This window comes from Rhamphochromis sp. 'chilingali', assembly GCF_963969265.1.
Source record: "Rhamphochromis sp. 'chilingali' genome assembly, chromosome: 4".
NCBI lineage: Eukaryota > Metazoa > Chordata > Actinopteri > Cichliformes > Cichlidae > Rhamphochromis > Rhamphochromis sp. 'chilingali'.
The window spans coordinates 672,501-692,984 of NC_137948.1; the positions used below are offsets into that span (position 1 = coordinate 672,501).

The 20,484-nt window shown below is 48.5% G+C and overlaps 3 protein-coding genes across 8 annotated transcripts in view; 1 reads left to right on the top strand and 2 right to left on the bottom strand.

The window, feature by feature from the left end:
• Positions 1-1,255, bottom strand: part of LOC308395546 (spectrin beta chain, non-erythrocytic 1-like) — a 33,205-nt gene extending 31,950 nt beyond the window's left edge. The window contains exon 1 of the mRNA XM_080880429.1: positions 1,103-1,255. The gene's annotated coding sequence lies outside the window, so the exon portion shown is untranslated. The remainder of the gene's footprint in view (positions 1-1,102) is intronic.
• A 1,093-nt stretch (positions 1,256-2,348) lies between these two features.
• Positions 2,349-5,797, bottom strand: polr3f (polymerase (RNA) III (DNA directed) polypeptide F). Its single transcript, XM_080880436.1, has 9 exons — positions 5,616-5,797; positions 5,117-5,234; positions 4,943-5,010; positions 4,791-4,858; positions 4,607-4,719; positions 4,113-4,256; positions 3,854-3,961; positions 3,307-3,498; positions 2,349-3,233 (listed from the first exon to the last, which is right to left on the bottom strand). Exons 1-9 carry the CDS (start codon positions 5,675-5,677, stop codon positions 3,156-3,158), a joined length of 951 nt encoding a protein of 316 aa, XP_080736562.1. The 5' UTR covers positions 5,678-5,797; the 3' UTR covers positions 2,349-3,155.
• Positions 4,986-18,104, top strand: dzank1 (double zinc ribbon and ankyrin repeat domains 1). Of its 6 annotated transcripts, XM_080880432.1 has the most exons (21): positions 5,750-5,999; positions 6,126-6,247; positions 11,295-11,415; positions 11,492-11,639; positions 11,722-11,788; positions 11,880-11,919; positions 12,166-12,358; positions 12,593-12,710; positions 12,821-12,934; positions 13,184-13,267; positions 13,344-13,466; positions 13,543-13,704; positions 13,776-14,010; positions 14,091-14,194; positions 14,313-14,396; positions 14,474-14,573; positions 15,078-15,133; positions 15,219-15,296; positions 15,377-15,504; positions 16,568-16,642; positions 16,879-18,104. In XM_080880432.1, exons 3-21 carry the CDS (start codon positions 11,307-11,309, stop codon positions 17,018-17,020), a joined length of 2,160 nt encoding a protein of 719 aa, XP_080736558.1. In that variant the 5' UTR covers positions 5,750-5,999; positions 6,126-6,247; positions 11,295-11,306; the 3' UTR covers positions 17,021-18,104. The 6 variants fall into 6 exon arrangements, with proteins under 6 accessions (XP_080736559.1, XP_080736561.1, XP_080736558.1 ...); XM_080880433.1 differs by lacking the exons at positions 5,750-5,999; positions 6,126-6,247 and adding an exon at positions 4,986-5,093; XM_080880435.1 differs by lacking the exons at positions 5,750-5,999; positions 6,126-6,247 and adding an exon at positions 5,137-5,266.
• The last annotated feature ends 2,380 nt before the right edge of the window (positions 18,105-20,484 follow it).

Consider the following 20,484-nt stretch of genomic DNA (forward strand, 5'->3'; position numbering starts at 1 on the left):
TTCCTGTCTCATTAGACAGGCAGCCATTAGAACACTCAGGCAACATTCAGGGAAAGGAAGCGAAGCGTTACGGGAACACCGGGGGTTGCTCCTGTCGTTCTAAACGAGTTTGTTCACATAAACACAGACGGCTCTAATTTCTAAACCAGGACATTTTCCGTTATGGAAGAGCTTTCAGGGAACGTGGAGGTAACTCCAACCACGCAGGGACCTTAAAGAACATGTCCCAAACAAATTCATGGGATGCTGGATCCCAGCTCTGCAGTGTTGGGATGCTCCTAACGTCAGAAAAACATTCCCAAAACGTTCACACAACCAAAAGCTGCTGGTTCACTGGCTTCCTGTTAGAGGAGAACCTTTAGGGAACATTTCATGGACATACCTATAAGGGAACTGTGACCCTGACAAACGGTTTGGGAACGCTGGGATGAGAACCCAAGTGTTCCCATATGAGCCCTCAGATGATCTTTCATGTTCCGGTTTGGGTTGAAGGACGTTCTGTGAAGGTTTGGGAAACGTTGTGTTTTATTTACATGTCCTGTGTGTGTGTGTGTGTGTGTGTGTGTGTGTGTGTGTGTGTGTGTGTGTGTGTGTGAGAGAGAGAGAGAGAGGCAAACACAAGCAGAACCGGTCACGCTGAGCGGAACCTGACGGGAACTCTGAGGAGCTGTGTCCGGTTTCTGGGCCTCCCGCCGCTGTTTTCCAGCACTTTCTCCGGTCGGAGCGGCGGCTCTCGGCGGGCTCGGCCCCGCTGAGCTCCCGCTGAAAGGAGCTGTTATTGTCCGGGACGCATACACTCCTCACCTCCTCCTCCTCCGCGGCCACGCCTGTTTGTCTCCTCTCATGGCGCACCGTTATTCTCATCCATCCTTACTAATGGCTGCTGGCGGGGACGAGCCGCGGACACGCGGGCGGAGGAGCACCGCGGCGCGGGCCGCGCGTCGGCGGGGAGCGGCTCCAGAGCCTCCGGGAGGGATCCCGGAGCCGCTCCCCGCCAACGCGGAGCGAAGTTATGGAGGAGCCGAGGCTCCGGAGCGCCTCTCTTCAATCACAGCCACAGTAGAGACACAATAGAGACAGTAGAGACCAGGACGCTGCTTACCTGCTCAGGGTCGGAGCGACACTCCAAACTTCAGCGGAGGTGAGGAAGAGTCTGCAGACCGGAGAGCACAGAGGAGGTGGCGGGGGCTGCTGCTCCTGCTGCTGCCGCAGGGGATGACGGGAAAGAATCCGCACTGCCCCCTCCCCCCGCTCAGAGGGTTCGGGTCTGATTCTGGGCTTCGGGTCCGCCTGCAGAGCGCCCCCTGCAGGCCGCAGAGAGCAGCAGCAGCTTCAGTTGATCCGAGTCGGAGCCTCTTTATTCCACAGACAGTTACTATTATTGTTGTTATTACTGTTATTTATTATTATTACTAATATTGTTATTGTTACTATTATTGTTGTTATTACTGTTATTTATTATTATTACTAATATTGTTATTGTTACTATTATTGTTGTTATTACTGATTAAGAGGCCACATTACTTTCTGACACGAGTCCCGAACACAAACATGAGTTTTAATGAGGATAAAAACATTTGCTAAATAAACGATGACACATCCTGTTAAATATCCGTGTTTTACAGTTTTTATGGCACGTGCTCTAATAAATCTCTGTATGTATTCACGTTGCACACATTAAACTTTGTAGTTTATAATAAATGAATGAAACACAGAACCCTCCAAGCCTGCAGTTCCTCTAGTGTGCAGCAGAGGCAGCAGTGAGTCAGTCCTCATAGACTCCCATGTTAACGGCACATTTACGGCTGATGCAAAGAATTTCTACCTTCACACCTGTACCAAATCATGCAACCATGCACCTGTTTGCAATGTTAGGGGCGTGGCCTCTGTGACTGACAGGTGCACCATCACCTGAACTGCACCTCTGGTTCACGTTTGTCCTGCTGGAGCCTTCTGGAGCATTTTAATGACATTATGTGAATAACACGGTCTGTGACAGTTACTGGCAGCTGAGGCTCATGGGTAATGCAGTATTTGGACTCCTCCTTCACAGCGTCTCTCGCTGAGCTATGAATATATCAGATATGAAACATGTTGTGTAACGTGATCCGTGCTGACACTCAGCGCCGAGCCCATTACGGCCTGATGGAGCTTAATGGCATCTAATGGAAAACATGGTGGGCTGCGATTGGACAAACACACAGAGTGCATCAGACAATAAGAGAGATAATCTGAGTGCTGACCGTCTCCACATCGATTCACCGTGAGGCCCATTAGCGCTCCCACAGGCTGAGAGGAGCTCCGTGACCTCCTCAGAGATTCAAAGAAAACCACGCAGAGACAGACAGTAAACGCCACACGGCTAAGTCTCCACCCACTTTATTCATACACCAAATCACGACACTCGTGGACCAAAATAATCACAGAACAGATTGAATGTCAGAGCGCCTCATCAGAGTCCTCTGGTGCTCTTCAGAACCAGAACTGAGGAGGTCCAGGCCAATGTGACCGTTGCTCTCCCTCCCAGAGACCGCGGCCTGACAGCCCGCGCTCAGGGCCGTTCCCCCCGCCTCGTCCCTGAAACCAGCAGCCAGGGCCAAAACTTTAAACATGAAGGTGGAAACGTCCACATGTTCCCTTCAGCTCAAACAACCAGAAACGGCTCTGATTGGCTGCAGGTGTTTGCCTCACTGCATAGCAACCACAGCACCACCTGGTGGTCAAAAACTGGTTCCAACAAAGAAAAATTATTTTCCTTCTAAATCATTTTATAATCAGGACACTGGAGCTCGCTCACACACACACACACACACACACACACACACACACACACACACACACACACACACACACACACACACACACACACACACACACAAAAATGCGGTTGTACTACAGAGCGTTTGCAGGTGGGAGCGGCATTATACCAAAACATCTGAGACCATGTGACCATGACGGGACCAATAAGACGACCTCAAAGATTAACGATGTCAAACAGAAACAGTGAAGCAGCTCCAGAAAACAAACATTGCGCCTCCAGAACCAGAACCGGGACACACTGCTGCACGCCATCGTCACAGGAACTAAGGCCGCCAGCTTCTTCACGTCTGTGACGAACAGGAAGTGAAGCTTCCGTCACAGAGAAACGCGTGGCGTCAGAAGTCCAACCACTCGCTCATGTAGATGCAGTTGGATGGCGAGATCTCTCCGCCCTCGTGGCAGTCGTCGAACACCTGCGGAGAGGAGACGGGATGAGTTCGGGTGCCCTGAGAGCGGCCCTGGGTACATGTGGACGGAGCGCGTTACCGGGCAGAGTCCACAGGGCGTCTTGACAAGGCCGGTGGGCTGGATGATGGTGTTCACGCCACGGTACAGCTTCATCTGCCCGTCCACGCTGCCCACCGTGCCCTCCTTGGCGGCGATCACGGTCATCTCCACCTTCCCGTCGTAGATGAGCGTGTTCAGGATGGTCTCAATGTCGTCCATAGACAGGTCCACCTGAGGAAAGCACGCAGACCAGATTCACACGCACAGATAAATAGGTCCGTGCTGTCGACCCCGCCCTTTCACCTCGTCTCATGGTCGCTTTCATTCACCTGACCAGGAAAGCAGATTGGCCAAAGATCAACTAAACCCCGCCTTAAACACCTGGACCCGGGTCATTAGCCTGAGTCCAGGGGACTGTTTACACGCAGGATGAGGTATAAAGTCTACGCTCCCGCCTCCTCAGGTAATGCTCACCTGCCTGAGCATCTGCGCCCAGCTGCTTCTAATGTGTTTCTAATGTGTGTGTGTGTAGCTGTCTGCAGGTTAACGCTGTGCTGTGATTGGTGCGTCTGAGGTGTGACGTCACCTTGCTGATGCCCAGCTCGCAGATGTACTTCCAGACTTCGTGCGACGTGGCGAAGGAGCTGTTCCTCTGAACCATCGGACTCTGCTTGTTGTCCCGCGCCGCCTCCGCCTCGACGCAGGAAACACAACGAGGGTCACATGACGGTTCATACAGCTCTGAGACAGGAAAGAAGGCCGCCCCGCCCTATTCCCGCCTCAGAGCGCCGCTCTGCCTCCTCCTGCTGGGCGCCGTTTGGACAATGAAATAAAGTTTATTGTACCTTGCTCTGCAGGAACTTGAAGCACTGCTGGTTGAGAACCTCCACGAACTCGGACTCAAAGTCCTGGTCGCTGTACCAGGCGCCGCCCGTCACAGAGCGGTCGGGCTGCAGGTTGTACAACATGTACACCTTCTTCTTCGACGCCTGCACAAACACGCCAGCGGAGAGGAAGTATGACATCGTCAAGTCAGCGTTTGTTTACAGGAAACGCACGGAGACGTCGCGTCTTTAATTTTTATTTACTTATATGTGTTTATTTCCAAACTGTTTTATAGTTTCCAGATTTTTGCTGATTTACATATTTTACAGATGTTTGTTGTAAACATCTGTAAAATATATACAATTAGAATTTAAAGTTTTTTTAATTTTTCCACATTTTAAGCTGATTTTTCTGCACATATTTAAATAAACGTTTACTCTTTCAGCAGCTAATGTTATTGATTATTGATCAGCGATAAGGCTGATACAGCCATTATTGATCGTGACGGACTCACGGCCACAGACTTCACAGCTTTGATGAGCTTCTTGCTCTCCAGGTTCTTCAGGATCTTGTTGATCTCGGTCAGAGGCAGGTTGCTCTTGAAGCGGATGTCTCGGCTCCAGATTCCTGCAGAGAGATGCAGACGTCACGGCGCGCCACGGCAGCGAGCCAAACGGGGACAGGAAGTACTCAGTTACCTTTGTTTCCTGCGTCCTCAATGATCTGATAGACCAGCTTCTCCTGGTTGTCTGAGCCCTTCATTTTACTGAGACAGAACAGACAGGAAGCAGCTCAGACACCAGCAATCACCTGACAGGAAGTACACTCCTACACCTGTGTGTGTGTTTACCTGGTGCTCTGTGAGTCCTTCAGTCTGTACAGGAGACCTGCACTGTTCCTCAGCAGGTCCAGCTGACCCTGAAACAAACACCACCTCATCAACCTGCTGCCCGCTCAGCACACAGAGTGAAAAAGAGCGCCATTCTCCTCACGCTCTGGAGGTGAGTGAAATCATCAGACTGACCAATGAGAGCAGCTTGTTGATGGCCATGGCTCTCTGCTGTGGCTCCAGGTGAGGCATGTCGTTCTGAATCACCTGGTCCGTGATACCTTGAGGGAACTGCTGACACAGCTCTTTGATCCTGAAACACACGCACACGTACGCACACACCAGGTAAAAATCACAGTAAACCTGTTTCTGTTTAAACTCTGAGTTTTAATCGTTTTCTGCGCCTGCTGTCTCGGCTGCTCAGGCTGCACATGAAGAGCAGCAGGCACAAACTTTAGCTCAGAGGCGCCATTAAAGACCAGAACATGTCCAGATGTTGGTCGTGCGACGCCAGCTGATGACTCTGATTAACGCCGAAGTGACCAGCAGTGCGGGGCAGTGTGAACGCGCGTTCATGACCTGCACGCAGGCGCTGTGTGCGCGAGCAGAACCGTACAGGCGATAATTGCGACAGTATTCGTCCGGAGTCCGGTGCGCGGACAGAGCGGCCCGCCGGCCCCGCTCCTCCCCTCACCTGTTCTCAACCTCCACGGGGTCCGACAGGTTCGTCTCCTTCTTCACCTTCACCTCAGCCATCTCCAGCGCTTCCTGCCGGCGCGGGGCTGTTACTAAGTTAGCCTGTGAGCTAATATTGTGACTGACTGCGAGCACACGCTGGGGTCCTTCCGTGTCCCAAGCGACCGGAAGCGTCCTGAAATCCGCCTGATTAAAAAACACACCGCGGTCAGATCCCGATCTTTTGTTTGTGTTTAAGCATAGATACCCGGCCTGACTGTGTCACAGTATTTCTTTCTTTCTTTGCTTAATTTTATTTAAATAAATTTATTTGACTGGTCTTTTTCAGTATTAGGCCGGCGGCCTCTGTTCCTGTGACGATGACGTACAGCAGCTTGTCCCGGTGATTTATAAAATATATCACATATAGAAATATATGACTTTAAATTTTACGGTCATTTTTCACCAATGTAAACTTTAAAGGGTACGTTTCTAACTGGTGGGCGGGTACTACAACTACAACTGGCAGCACCGCCCACCTCTGTCGTTTAGGCGTTTAAAACAAGCGTCCCCGCGGACAGAGCCCGTTGCTATGGTGACACTCCGGTAAACTCGGCAGCAGTCCCGGTGATCACCTGGGCCTTCATCCAGGTAAGAACACTGTCTCTGTTTGTTTTTATTTACCGGCGTGTCCCGGCCATACGCAGTTCATCGAACCAGAACCGGCCCCATTCAAAGGCTCAGAAAAAAACCACCTGCTTGCTGCTACTGCTACTACTGCACATTCACCCAGTGTATATACTATATGTAGATATATATAATGTTCTTCCTCTACACCCCCCCCCATTTTTGCACATGTCGAGGAGCGTGTCAGGTAGGGTTGCCAACCGTCCCTTAAAATACGGAATCGTCCCGTATTTCGAAACAAAAGTACACGTCCCGTATTGAGCTAATAAGGGACGCACTTTGTCCCGTAATACAGTGAGAATCAAAAGTAGTCTATAAATGTTTATGGATTTAACGCTTTGTTTGAAAACATAATTCCCAGCCCCTCTCCTGCTTTGTGACCAATGAGCTGACAGCACACTTATGACAATTCGAGTATGACAATTCAGATTACCGCTCATCTCATTGGTCGAGGAAAGGTCGCTTCCGGAGAAAATACCGGAAGACAACAGATGACCACAACAATTTTTTTTTTCTTTTTTTTAAAATAAACTTTATTTAACAAACAATGAGTATACAAAACAACAGAACATGAACACACAAAGCCAGGGGTGAAAGAAAAAGGTAACAATTATAAGAATACACGCAAAAATTCACATACATAAATTGTTTTGAGAGCCTTTTTGTTGGTGGAGTCTGATATTGATTGTATGTACATTTCCACATCCTTAAAATAATGACAGAAATATGGTGTTTTGTTAGTAAACTTACATTTATGGATATAAAATTTAGCTAAAAGTATTAACAAATTTATCATAAAAAAACATTTATCATGCTTCTTGGGGAACTTAAAGAAACAGAATAAAACATTTTCCCATCGTAAAGAAAACTCCCTTAAAATATGGACAATAACAAACCCGCTAAATTCCTTCCAGAATCTCTGTGTAAAAGAACAGTACCAAAAAAGATGTGTCACAGTTTCTGGATGATCCCCACAGAAAGTACAATTAGTATTTATGTCCCTTTTAAATTTGACCATGTAGTGACTGGCTGGATAACATTTATGTAGAATTTTAAAAGAGACTTCTTTCACCTTATTTACAATCAAATATTTATGGGGGACCATCCAGACTGTCTTCCACAGATGACCACAACAAGAAGCATGGCCAACAGGGAAACAAACGCCGACACTGCGGTGCAAGTCTCGGACGACAGTACACCTAAAGCTGGGCTTACACTGTGCGATTTTTTCAGTCACGTTATTCAGCTCCTGCTCAAACTGCACGATTGACTCGCAGGGGTTAGAAGTTCATAGGTCACGATGCAGGTCTCACACTATACCGCCCGATGCTCTGATGCGACCTGAGTGCTCACACTGTGCCTCCATAACATGAAGGTTATAACAGAAAATCTGTCACTCTCTCTCTCCGTCTTACACTCACACAGACACACCACCACCATCAACTTTGCTAAATTGCTAATGAAAAACACTCATCAGGCAGCTGTGATTGAGCAGCATGTAAATCCAACTGTTTTCACGGTTGTTGTGGTCGTGATAATTTTGTGATGCCACATCGAAAAGGCTCGGATGAGCTTTCCAAAGTTCTACAAGTTGTGCCTCCATTGCTTGTGTCCAGATCACACGCTGCACAGCCGTGCTGCAACGTCTTTTTCACCGACGTTTACGTGTTTGCGCGCGAGCAGTGTGAGCGGCTGTGGTGAGACCCTCACGAGCGATTGATGATCGGGAGCTGGTCGTGAGGTGTTAATCACTTCTCGTTACCCCACGTATACTACACGACGCACGATGAAGGCCAAAATCGGTCCGATCACTCAAAAATCGGCTCAAAATGGGCCAAAAACCGCACAGTGTGAGCCCAGCATTATAGCAGCAATGTTTGTTCCCCTCAGAGAAAGGGAAGAATGGGAAAAGGAAAACACCTGGCTGGAAAACGTTAATATGGGCATGTGCAATGAATATCAGCGCTATGTGGCCAGAAGTGTAATAATATAATTTATTTTGTGTAATAAACAACTGCAAGGATAGATGATTACAACAAATAGATGACTAATACATAAAAGTAATACATAGATGAATAATGATGATGAGTTATGATGCGTAATCATGGGAACAAGCGGGTTTACAACCAGGAGCAGCTGATTAGCATCAGAAAAGCTGAAATAATATTTCAACTGAAGCCGATTGTACTAAATGCACTAAATGTGCACAGTTACAAGAATGTTTTTCTTTCTATTGTTTTCTATAATTTTAAGTTAAGCAGGACAGAGTTCTTTTAAAGAAAGATTTACTTATATTCTCAAAAGTTAAGCATGACAGGCTTCTGTTTAAGAAGGAGACCTGTTTTACTGTGTTAATGTTGTCATTTTGAGCTAAAAATAAATGGCTAAATGATCATTTGTTTCACATGTGTTCATATCACAAAGAATACACATCTACTTAAATCAAATTCAAGTCAAAGGGTTAAAAAAAATAATTTCACACACAAAAAAAGAGCTAGAAAATTCACCACACTGGGAAGGGTGAAGACAACTGGGTCGCCCGGCCCTGGCCACGAGGTGTCCCTTATTTATTTTTCAGGGAGTTGGCAACCCTAGTGTCAGGCTACATTTCACTGTGTGTTATACTTGTATAACTATGCATGTGACAAATAAAGAACCTTGAAGTCTTGAAGTCTTGAAAGTAAGAGCAGCTTCAGTCAAACTAACAAAGAGACGGTAAAGACACGGGGACCAATCACAGGCTTTGTTCAGGTAAACCTTCAGGAAAACAGGAAACCCTCCCAGAAACCTGAGATGTTAACACCTCAGTCCTCTCAGAGGACTCACACCAGTAACTTGCATGTCCCACTGGGTCACGGGTGGTGGAGACGAGTGTCTGGCCTGATGTAGAAGGCTGTGAGACCCGCTGTGATGTTTGGAGACGACAGATGAGAAGACAGACAGACGGTCACCGGGAGCAGGGGCGCATCTAAAGACATGTTCTTAGGGTGGCATGGAAATCAGATGTGTGACAAAGTGGCTAGGACAGAATTCATTTGCCATTTGTCACTTGCGTATATTGTTATTCTGTGTTCTGTTATTTTACAGTCAGCCATAATGCTTTAATTTAGACATTGCTGGTGTAACTTCTCTTAACACACAATATCCCGGGTTTTGTTTGTGGTAGCAGTAGTTACATTCTTTACATCCATGCATGTGTTTTAAAGCAAACACTACTAACCATCAGATCATCTGAATTCTCTTCTGTTTACAGGCACATGTCTAGTAAATTATGTTTCTTTATGTTGCTTTGGTTATACTTACCATGGTGTCCATGTTGTGCATTCAGGTCCTGTATGTGAGACGGGTGTGTGGGAAGGGCCGCCCACTACTTCCTGTTTATATAGGGTCATGAGGTCAATGATTGGATCACTGGGTGTAACCAAATGGAGGGTTTTTCATTTTGTATAGTATTGTTTGTTTTCTTTAAAGTAGCCTTTTGAGTTATATTGTATGCAGTGTTTTACTTTACAAACCATTTAGTTGAGTAAATGAGTTTGTCAGTTTCATGCATGACTTTATTCCTGTTCTTTGTTTAGAATTGTATTATTTGGTTTGACCTATTTTGTTCAATGGTAGGGACTAACGAGGTCAGGTGTGGGCAAAGTCTTGTATAAAGCCAGTGGGATTTTTGCATGCCTGATTGATTGTTTTATGGTAAAAGGGAGATGCTAGCAATAAAGTATGCTTAAAAAGAACTTCAATTGTCTGCTAATGCTATTTACTTATCACCTTCCTTGCTGCTTAAGTTATGCTACATCACAAGATGAGGTGGCAAAATCAAAGCCGTTTCTTTCCACAGGTGTTTCATTCTGTAATATGTATTAAATTTGGTTAAATACATCAAATGCAGTAAGCATACACGTGGATATATACATAGTCTGTTTAATTGGCTTTACACCAAATAATGAAACATCTCGGTTACTTAAAATATGTGATTTTAGATTTTCAGTGTTGTATAGTCTGTATGATAAATAAGTATGTAGCCCAATGAGGATAACATCCAGAAAGCTACACGACATGTGAAAATGAAATTAATGTGGTGGATCAGCTAGAACTTTACACTCTTTTTATCAATGGTAGATCATTTTAACAAACAACACAAAGAGTCGGGCAAGCATCTGCTGGGTCTAGCTCAGAGGATGGCGACCAGCCTCCAGGAAAGGCTGTAGTGCCTGGCAGTGGGTCAGCACTGGCTTTGTTCTTCCAAGTAAAGGTTCTGGATCAGGACTGTTCAGTGGGGGAATCACTCCAAAGCGGTTTGATGTGGCCGCACTAAGCTGCTGAGAACTGCAGAGCCTGAAATCTGACGGAGGCGTTTGCAAACCGCCGTACAGGTTCAAAGCTCTTTATTTGTCACATGCATAGTTATAGAAGTATAACACACGGTGAAATGTAACCTGACACGCTCCTCGACATGTGCAAAAATGGGGGGGCGGGAGAGGAAGAACATTATATATATATAGTTTATACATTAGGTGAATGTGCAGTAGTAGCAGCAAGCAGGTGAATTCTGTACTACAGAATAAAGCTACAGGAACATGAGCCACCACCTATGCGGCCCAGGTGCACGTCGACATCCCCGCCCTCCTGTCGGACACCGCTCGTTCGTATCCATCAGGCTCCTGCCTCGTTTCATGGACCGATGCTAGAGCGACCAACGCGTGCTGCGTGTTGGTCGCCCGGCTTCTGTGTACAGAGGGTTCATTATCGCACCTGTTGTTATGATATGAGGTTCTCTGCTCTGTGCAGCAGGCGGTCGGTTCTTTGGTTTGTTCTCTGTGCTGGGACACAGATTCAGCTCCATCCATGTATTTTACAGATGCATGAGACAGTATGAGGCTACTCAGCAGAAGTAACTGAGTAAAAACATGAATGAGTGAAACTATGTTGGGACAAAGCCGGCGAGGACGTCTTACTGTCTGAAAGGGAACCGAACAACTGATTTATTGACTAACTGATTGGTTGGCAGACGGTTGTTGTCATGGCAGCAGGGGCAGTGTCAGCTCCGCTCATCATTCCCATCATCCACCTGCAGACTCATCGAGCCAAGAACCACATCGACACGAGCACACCTGTGTCCATCCAGTCAGGTAGAACACCAACCGTCTGCTCATCCACCCAGCATCCATCTATCCAGCAGGTCATGTGACAGGTGTGTCTGTGCAGATTCTGCAGGTGTTCTGATCTTTTACACTCTGGATGGTTCAAAGCCGGGGGCGGGGCATCATGGAGCAGCAGGCAGCAGCAGGAAGTACAGCCAGCCCATCCTGCTGCCTGCAGGCCGGGTGACAGTCCGAGCGGTGGCTGTCACCAGGTGAGTGGTCACCTGACATCAGTGCGTACAGGCAGCAGATGTTTTCACAGTGTAGATCAATAAAGTTTATGTTTGTCTGCAGTGACGGCAGAGAGAGCTCCATAGTGACCAAGGTTTTCTCTGTGGATCCTCTGGACGACTTCCTGCAGGTAATCGCGCACCTGCCTGCTGCAGACCATATTTCCCAGCTGCCCCTGCACACACCTGATGATTCACAGAAATGCTTCCTTTGCCTTCCAGCCACCGCCTGAAGGAACATCCTTTCTTGCTGAGACCTCAGGTGTGTTCAGTTAAATTCACCTTTATTCATAATACGGTACATTACAACAGCTACCTCAAGTCTTACCGTACTCACAGGTAAAGACGTACAACATTACAGAGAAAACTAACCAATCAGAGGATACTGTGTGGGCAGACAGTCGAAATGAAGAACTCCCCCTTAACCTTGGGCGGTGGGGGGTAAACCTGCTCTTTCTCTTCATCTGGCCAATCACAGAGCTTCACACTTCCTGTTTTCTGTGTCCAGAGCCAAAGATGATGGGAAATCACTCCCTTCAGTCAGGCCCTCGTTTTCTGAACGGTCGTCATGGCTCTGAGATTGACGCCCAGCTCGCCTCATCTCAGCGCTCCCAACCTGCGGTTTTTAGGGAGTCAGGTGACCTGAGGCAGCTGAAGAGCACGGAGACGACACGAGTGCAGCGAGACACCGACTTCCTGTGGTACGAGCACACGGTACAGCCCTCCATCAGAGCCAAAAGTTTGTGGACCGCTCGTCAAACAGAGCCGGTGAACGTCCCAAGAGAAGAAGGAAAATGAGGAAAACATTTTCTCTTTTTTAAATAAATACATTCAGTTTGATTGATTTCCACTCATTGCCCAGGTGTGCAGGTGTGTCCACATACTTTTGGCTTCACAGTGTAAACCAGATAAGGCAACAGTTTCTGTGCATCCAGGTGTGCTCGCTGTCTGCATCGCCGCCCCTCCGACCCGCTCGCTCAGTTCTGCGCTCAGTGTGGAGCGGCGCTTCCTCTGCTGCCCGGTCACAGGCTGCCACCTGCTGAGGGAGGACAGGTACTGCATGCACTCACCTGTAAGAGCATTGCCACGTCCAGCTGAACACCTGACATTGAATCTATGTGCGTGTGTGTGCATATGTGTGCGTGTGTGTGTGTGTGCGTCAGATGTTGCTGTGTGTGTTCTGTGGGGCTCTAGTCCCCGCCAGCACACACAGCTGTTTGGTGTGTGAAGCTGCCATCGATCAACAGCTGCAGCTACGGGCAGGCATCACTCTGCAGGTACACAGACACACACACGCACGCAGACAAACACACACACAGACACACGCACAGACACACGCACGCAGACAAACACACACACAGACACACACACACACACGCACGCAGACACACACACACGCACAGACACACACACACACACGCACGCAGACACACAAACACACACACACACACACACGCACGCAGACACACAAACACACACACACACACGCACACGCACACCCTGGTGTTTACCTGTGGTGGATGCAGGGTCATGTGATGTGTGTCTGCTGTGGAAGTGGGAATCCGGCCGACGCCTTCAGCTGTCTGACCTGCGAGAGCCGCTTGCAGCAGGTAAGCAGCTGCTGACCACACCTGTACAGCCTCACCTACAGACAGTTTACGCTCTCTTTACTCCTCATGGCTTCAGGTGGGCGGAGCCAGGAGCGCTGTGCCCTCTGACCCAGGAGCGCACACCAGGATGTTGTCCTGCACCAGATGTAAACGTTTAAACCGGAGCGACGCGAGATTCTGCGACTGGTGCGGCTCCAAGGTGAACCCACACCTGACACCTAAAGCAGTGTGGAGTGAGGCATTGTGGGATTTGTAGTGACACTGTGTGTTTTCAGCCCGCCCACGCTGCCCGCTGTGTGACGTGTCAGCGTTGTGGAGCAAGTGCACACCCGTACGCTTCCTACTGCACCGCCTGCGGCATCTTCCTGGAAGCACCGGTCCCACTCGGATCCTGCGGTGACATCACACGATCGGTCAAGGGCGCCGCCAACCGCCAGGTATGTTGACATCACGCCTTCCACGTGTTGCCTTCGATTCCAGCCAGTCAGCTCCCTCCTTTTGTGTGCAGGTGGGAGTGCAGACTGCCTGTGGTGCCACCTGGCGGGCCACTGCCTCTTTGCACCCTCCGCGAAGTGTGAAAATCGCCACACCCACTGTGGATCAGTGCACACAGACTGTAGGACTCTATTACCCATCAGGCACTGAGCTGCAGAGGAAGGAGCAGCACAGAGCGCTACAGCTCCTCAGGAAGCAGGTGCAGAGCGACCGCCACCCACCGCTCACCGCCATCAGCCCGGGACGAGGTAAAACCCAACTCACAGTCTCAGTGTCGGGGGCGGGGTTACAGAGGCGTCGTTCCGTGTGTGACACCTGTCATGTTCAGGTTACTGGAGGAAGCAGCTGGATCACATATGCGCTCACCTGAGGAGCTATGCCCAGAACAACGCCCCCTTCAGGGCGCTGCTGGGAGAGCCTCGTCTGGGCCGGGTAAATCACACCTCACACGCCCTTCACCTGTCCAGCAGTGACATCGCCGTGTTAAATCAGAAGGTGGTTTTACATGAGCAGGTGCAGGCAGGTCACTTCCTGTGGTGTTTCCTTGCAGATGGTCTCTGCGGTGATTCAGGAGGATCGCCGTGAGGTCAGTCTGACCGTCAGCTTTGCAGCAGCCGAGCTTCAAGAAAAACAGGTGTGTTTGGAACAGGTGGGCTGAGCGTAGAACATCGTGGTTATTTAACGAGTTTAACGAGTGGGGTGTGGTCTCAGGTGGGTGCTGATGATGACATGGGATCTCCAGGTGGAGGATTTGAGCTCGCCAGCTGGACCAAGACTCTGAGCAGCGTTGCAGAGCAAACAGGGTGGACAGGTGAGAGCCCATGTGACACACAGACATTCAGCTCAACATTTCAGCCAATTAGATTCCTCGGATTTCACCAAAACCGACCTCAGACTTAGACCTGTGTTGGTCCGATTAACCAGCAGGCATGTTATTGGTCAGATACCTGCTGGGGAGTGCTCTGGTGTTGGCCAGTCAGAACAGAGTAGAGTGTGAAAGGGGCGGGACCTCTTTATGTTGTATCACCTGAGCTGAGCTGATAATCAGTACGTCAGTTAGCAACATGAGGAAAGACGAGGAGGAAAAAGACCCCCCCCCCAGACTGAGCTCCAACAGGGAGATCCACCTCAGCACAGGAATCATCACATTTCACAACATGGAAGACGTGAGCTTGGAGGGGGGGTGAGTGTAGGTCTGTGTCAGTGTACGTGTGTGTGTGTGCGCCATGTTCAATCGAAGAAAGTGTGATTGGTTTTTCATTTACATCAGCCAATCAGAAGCTGCTGATCGATCTTTTATTTTGGTGTCGGACAGGAAGTGACCAGCTCTCGGCTCCACCCTCCAAACCTTACCTGACGCCCAAACCGCTGGTGAGAAATTCCGCCCACAGCTGAGTTCAGTTCCTCGCTGATTGTACCTGTTCATGCTCCTCTCTGATTGGCTGTCTGGCTGCAGGTGAAGGACGTTCAGCTGCTGACGGAGCTGGGTCCGGGTCAAGGTGAGGTCGGCGTCATCCAGCAGCTCCTGGACCAGGTACCATCCTCTGCGTGCACCAACAGCCTGCTCAGGGTCACCTGACGCGCTTTACATTTGTGTGTGCGGTTGTTCGCCAGGGGGCGGACCCTTCCTGCTGCCGGAGCGATGGCCTACACGCCTTGGCTGTTGCCGTGGTAAATGGTCACCATGACGTCCTACCTGTTTTGGTGCAGCGAGGCGCCGACGTCGACCAACAGTCTGGACGGTAAGACCAGGTTTTTATTTTTTATTTTTTTACAGCTAGAGCAAGGTGACACGTGATCCCACAGGTGTGTCTACTGAGGGCCCGCCCCCAGTACCAGAGCAGCAACCCCAAACCGGAAACTGCTGGCGAGGGTAAACGTAAATTCAGTAAGATCATAATTCACGTCGGCAGTAATGACACCCGGTTACGCCAATCGGAGGTCACTAAAATCAATATTGAATCGGTGTGTAACTTTGTGGGACTCTGTAGTTTTCTCTGGTCCCCTCCCCAATCAGACCAGGAGTGACATGTTTAGCTGCATGTTCTCCTTAAATTGCTGGCTGTCTGAGTGGTGTCCCAGAAACGATGTGGGCTTCATAGATAATTGGCAAACCTTCTGGAGGAAACCTGGTCTTGTTAGGAGAGACGGCATCCATCCCACTTTGGATGGAGCAGCTCTCATTTCTAGAAACATGGACAAATTTATTAAACCCCCCAAAATATGACTATCCAGAGTTGGGACCAGGAAGCAGAGCTGCAGTCTTACACGCCTCTCTGCAGCTTCTCTCCTCCTGCTACCCCCCCAAAAACCCATCTCCATAGAGACTGTGTCAGCTCCCAAACAGACAAAAAACAAACTAAAAACCAGCAACAAACAACTTAAACATAAACAATCACAAAGAAAGAACAATACAGTATCCACATCTGAACCAAAGAGTAACACAGTGAAATGTGGATTATTAAATATCAGGTCTCTCTCCTCCAAGTCTCTGTTAGTACATGACTTAATAATTGATCAACAAATTGATTTATTATCAGCTGATTTCATGCATGATTCTGATTGGCTGACGGTTCTCAGACTCGTGGATTGAGCAGATCACCTTCAAGGTCTTCATTCATCATAACAACATCCCATAGACTCCGCCCACTTCACTGTGCTTACCTGAAACTTGCCCGCACACTGGTTGCTTCAGATTCTGGATGAGGTGCTGATGGAGCCCTCTGATTGGTCCTTGTAGCTACTAGCTTCCATTATTTAGACCCTGTGATGCTCATGTGTGGTGACACTCCTCCTCCTCCTCAGGATGAAGAACACTGCTCTGCATGAAGCTGCAGCACTGGGGTCTGCAGGTGTGCCGTGTGCTGAGGTCCTGCTCAGGTGAGTCTGAGTTAAATGCTGCATTCAGTGTCTCTGTGTAAACACGGCCGCCTGCAGGTGTGTTTCAGAGTCAAAGCTTCTTAGATCTTGAACGAGAGACGGTTGGTGTGGCAACAGTGTGCCGGGTCTGACTGAGATTGAAAGTTCCAAGTTGCTACTGAATGCAGCACAGTACCTGCAGTTGTTGCTCCTCCCACTTGTCATAATGACATCATCCTCTCTGTCCCTGGTTTCAGCTGTAAGGCCAACGTGAGGCGGAGGAACGCTGCGGGTCAGACGGCGTATGATGTGGCGGCGAGCTTGGGCTGCAGCAGCATGGCGTCTCTGCTGGCGTCTCAGACTGGACTGGGCAAACTGGGAATCATGAACTCAAGATGAAGCTGATTTTTTTTCTGATTGGTCTGAACGTGAAGTGATGTGTACAGCTCAGAAAGTGACATCGCTTCCTGTCAGCGCAGACATGCAGATTAGATTTTGGACCCTTTCAGTCCGGCTTCCACTGAGACCGGATCTCTGGGATCTGTTGGTGGGTTCTGATGCAGGAATTGTTCTGTGATCGTTTTGCTTTGTCTCAGCGCATCCTTCGATAGCATTGACCATAAAAACGCTAACAAGCTAACAGGTTTTGGCGCATATATCTGGCTCCGGCTTACCTGGTTTTCTTCCTACTTATCAGACAGGAGCTTTACTGTTAGGACTGACAGGTTCACCTCTAACGTCGCCCCCCAACCTGTGGGGTTCCACAGGGTTCAGTTTTGGGTCCATTATTATTTTCATGCTTCCATTAGCTGCATTATTCAGTCATTTCTTATCATTTCTATGCCGATGACATTCAGCTGCATGTGTCAGCCTGCTCAGCTGGAGTCGCTGTCCACCCTAGTCCAGTGCTTAACTCAGGTTTCTGATTGGCTTTCTAACAACTACCTTGTTTTAAACACAAACCAGACCGAGACAACGATCGTAACTCATCCTGGACTACAATCTGAAGTCAGTCAGGTTCTTGCTTCTTTCTGTTAAGTCAAATATCTGATTCGTCTCTGGGCCTCGACTCTGTAAAATCTCTGTCTCGTTCCTGTTTCTTTCATTTAAGGAACATTTCTAAACGGCGACATATGGTCTCCTCAGCTGATCTGGAAAAGTGTTCATGCATTTGTGTTGTTGTTTAGATTATTGTCACGTCCTGTTTACCAGCTTGGACAGATCTTCTCTTTCTTGCCTCCAAGCTGTACAAAGGCTGTTTCAGTTTAAACAAGCCTTCTGTTGATCAACGCCTTGAACATTTTTTATTTACATTTAACTTTGATATTGTTTATATTGTCTATTTTATTACTAACGTTCTGTTTATCTTAACCTTCGCGTACAGCGCTTTGTGACTGTCTACGAAAAGCGCTTAATAAATAAACTTTACTTACGTGTCGAGGTGTCTGCCAAGGTTCAAGTAATAAAATATTTCGGGATGAGACTTCTCTTTATTTTAGAGTCTGATTTAACAGCTCCGCCCATAAAACAGAAAAACAAGTACCTGATCTCGTTTATGGTGCGCTTCTTCCTGTTCCTCCAAAATAAACTTCAAAACACCTGAAAGCAGCAAGTAAAGAGTTCACGGAGGTCAGAGGTCATCAGGATGTTCATTTTCTCTCAGACTTTAATTCAAAAAAAAAAAAAAAAAAAAAAAAAAAAAGGGGGCAGGGATAGCTCAGTAGGTAGAGTGGTGGCCCCATGATCGGAAGGTCGGGGGTTCAACTCCACTGAACGGCTACCCTGAGGTACCCCTGAGCAAGGTGCCGTCCCTACACACTGCTCCCCGGGCGCTGCATTGGTGGCTGCCCACTGCTTCACTGGGTGAATGGGTTCAATGCAGAGGAACTATTTCCCTATGGGGACTAACACATACACATTAAAAAAAATCAGACCTCTGGACAGTCGCCCCCAGCTGGAAATTACAGAATGGTTTAAGGTTTGAGACCTTTCTGTGTACTGCTGCTCCTGCAGGGGGCGACCCGGCGCTTCAGACTGACCTTCATCAGGTACAAGGACAGTCCACACTCATCCTCCACGTATGTTTCAGTCACAGCTTACTGTCTAACAGTCTGACAAAGCTAACCATGAACACCACCCATACAACATTTACTGAACACCGGCACAGGTGACACTGGCAGCATGATTCCACAACCACAGACGGTGAAACGGGCTGGTGTGTTGGTAAAGTTTAGTCCTTGTCTAATGAGGCATTGCTGTGTTCTTGTGGTCCTGGACCTCAGGTGGTTCCTCGCCAGGGGGATCGTACCTGAGCCTCCACATGTCCCTGTCAGCCTCAGCAGAGGGAGGGCGGAGCCTTCATCCCCGGGGTTGTGCATCTCATCCGGCCTGTGACCTGTGTGAAGCAGGCTGCTCTGGTTCATGGCCGGTCACTAACAGATAAGACTGAATGACTTCTTCACCTCTCGATATCTGGAGTTTCTTCTGGTGACACAAACTTGGATAAACGTGAAGAGTCGAGACGGCTCTCTGAGCCCTCCAGACTGTGACTGCCTCGGCTCGGACAGCCAGCCGGGTGGAGGTTAGCTACTGTTGATAAAAACTGCTCCATCCGCTGCGTGTACTACTGAGGTTTCTACTGCCGGAGGTTTCTTCCTGTTAAAGGGGAGTTTTTCCTTCCCACTGTCACCAAAGTGCTGCTCATAGGGGGTCATATGATTGTTGGGTTTTGTTATTATTAACTAGTTACACTGCATCAACAACATAAACACAATGGCAAATACCCTGCACACAATCACGTGTCAGAGTTAAAGTGTCCAGAAATGTTTCCTGCAGCTCCCCCTGCTGGTGGTTCTGGAAATAAACCAGCTGTCACCTTCACCTCTGACACCAGGCTGTCTGACCCCGATGAACTGAGCATGTGCAGGATAGAGGTGTTCACATCTTTCTGCATGGGGGGGGGGGGAGGGTTGCCAAACAAAGTGCCTTGTAATTAATATGAATGTGATATGTATGTAATCCTCCAGTGAGAAAAAGCCTCTAAGTAAAATGGATTTAAAGGTAAACTTACAGTAAAGCACGTTATGATTATCTTACATTAAGATGCCAAATTAGATTTAGATTATCTTACGACTGACGTCCAGTGTGCCGGCTCAGACCGAACGATGAGAGCATGACTTCGCTTCAGTAATTCTTTGTTTGTGCACATGTATAAATGCTGGTAAAACCAGGAGCTCATCGTGGATTACAGGAGAGGAGGCCACGCCCCATCCACATCGTGGAGCAGAAGTGGAGAGAGTCAGCTGATTCAGATTCCTGGGCATCAACATCAGCGAGGATCTGAGCTGGTCACACCATGTTGGTGTCATCACAAGAGCAGCAAGACAGCGGCTCTTCTTCCTGCGGCGCCTGAGAAGGTTCAGCATGAACCCCAGAATACGAACAACCTATCGATGCACCATTAAAAGTATTCTGACTGGCTGCATCACCGCCTGGTACGGCAGCTGTAATGCTCTGCACCACAAAGCTCTGCAGGGGGCGGTGAGATCAGCACTGCGCATCACCAGGACTGAACTGGCAGCCCTGCAGGATCTGTGCAGACAGCGCTGCATGAGGAAGACGCAGCAGATCCCGGCCACAGACTTTTCACACGTCCAGCAGGAGCATCCAGACCCGCACTACCAGATGCAAAGACAGTTTTTACCCACAAGCCATCAGGCTTTTGAACTGCTGACAGTATACACACCATTAAACACTCACTACGATTACAGGACTGTCACTTCAACTAATGCCACTTACATGCTCATTGCACAAGTTTTGCACAGCCTGTAAAAACCAACTTGTCATCAATTCTCTAAATATTG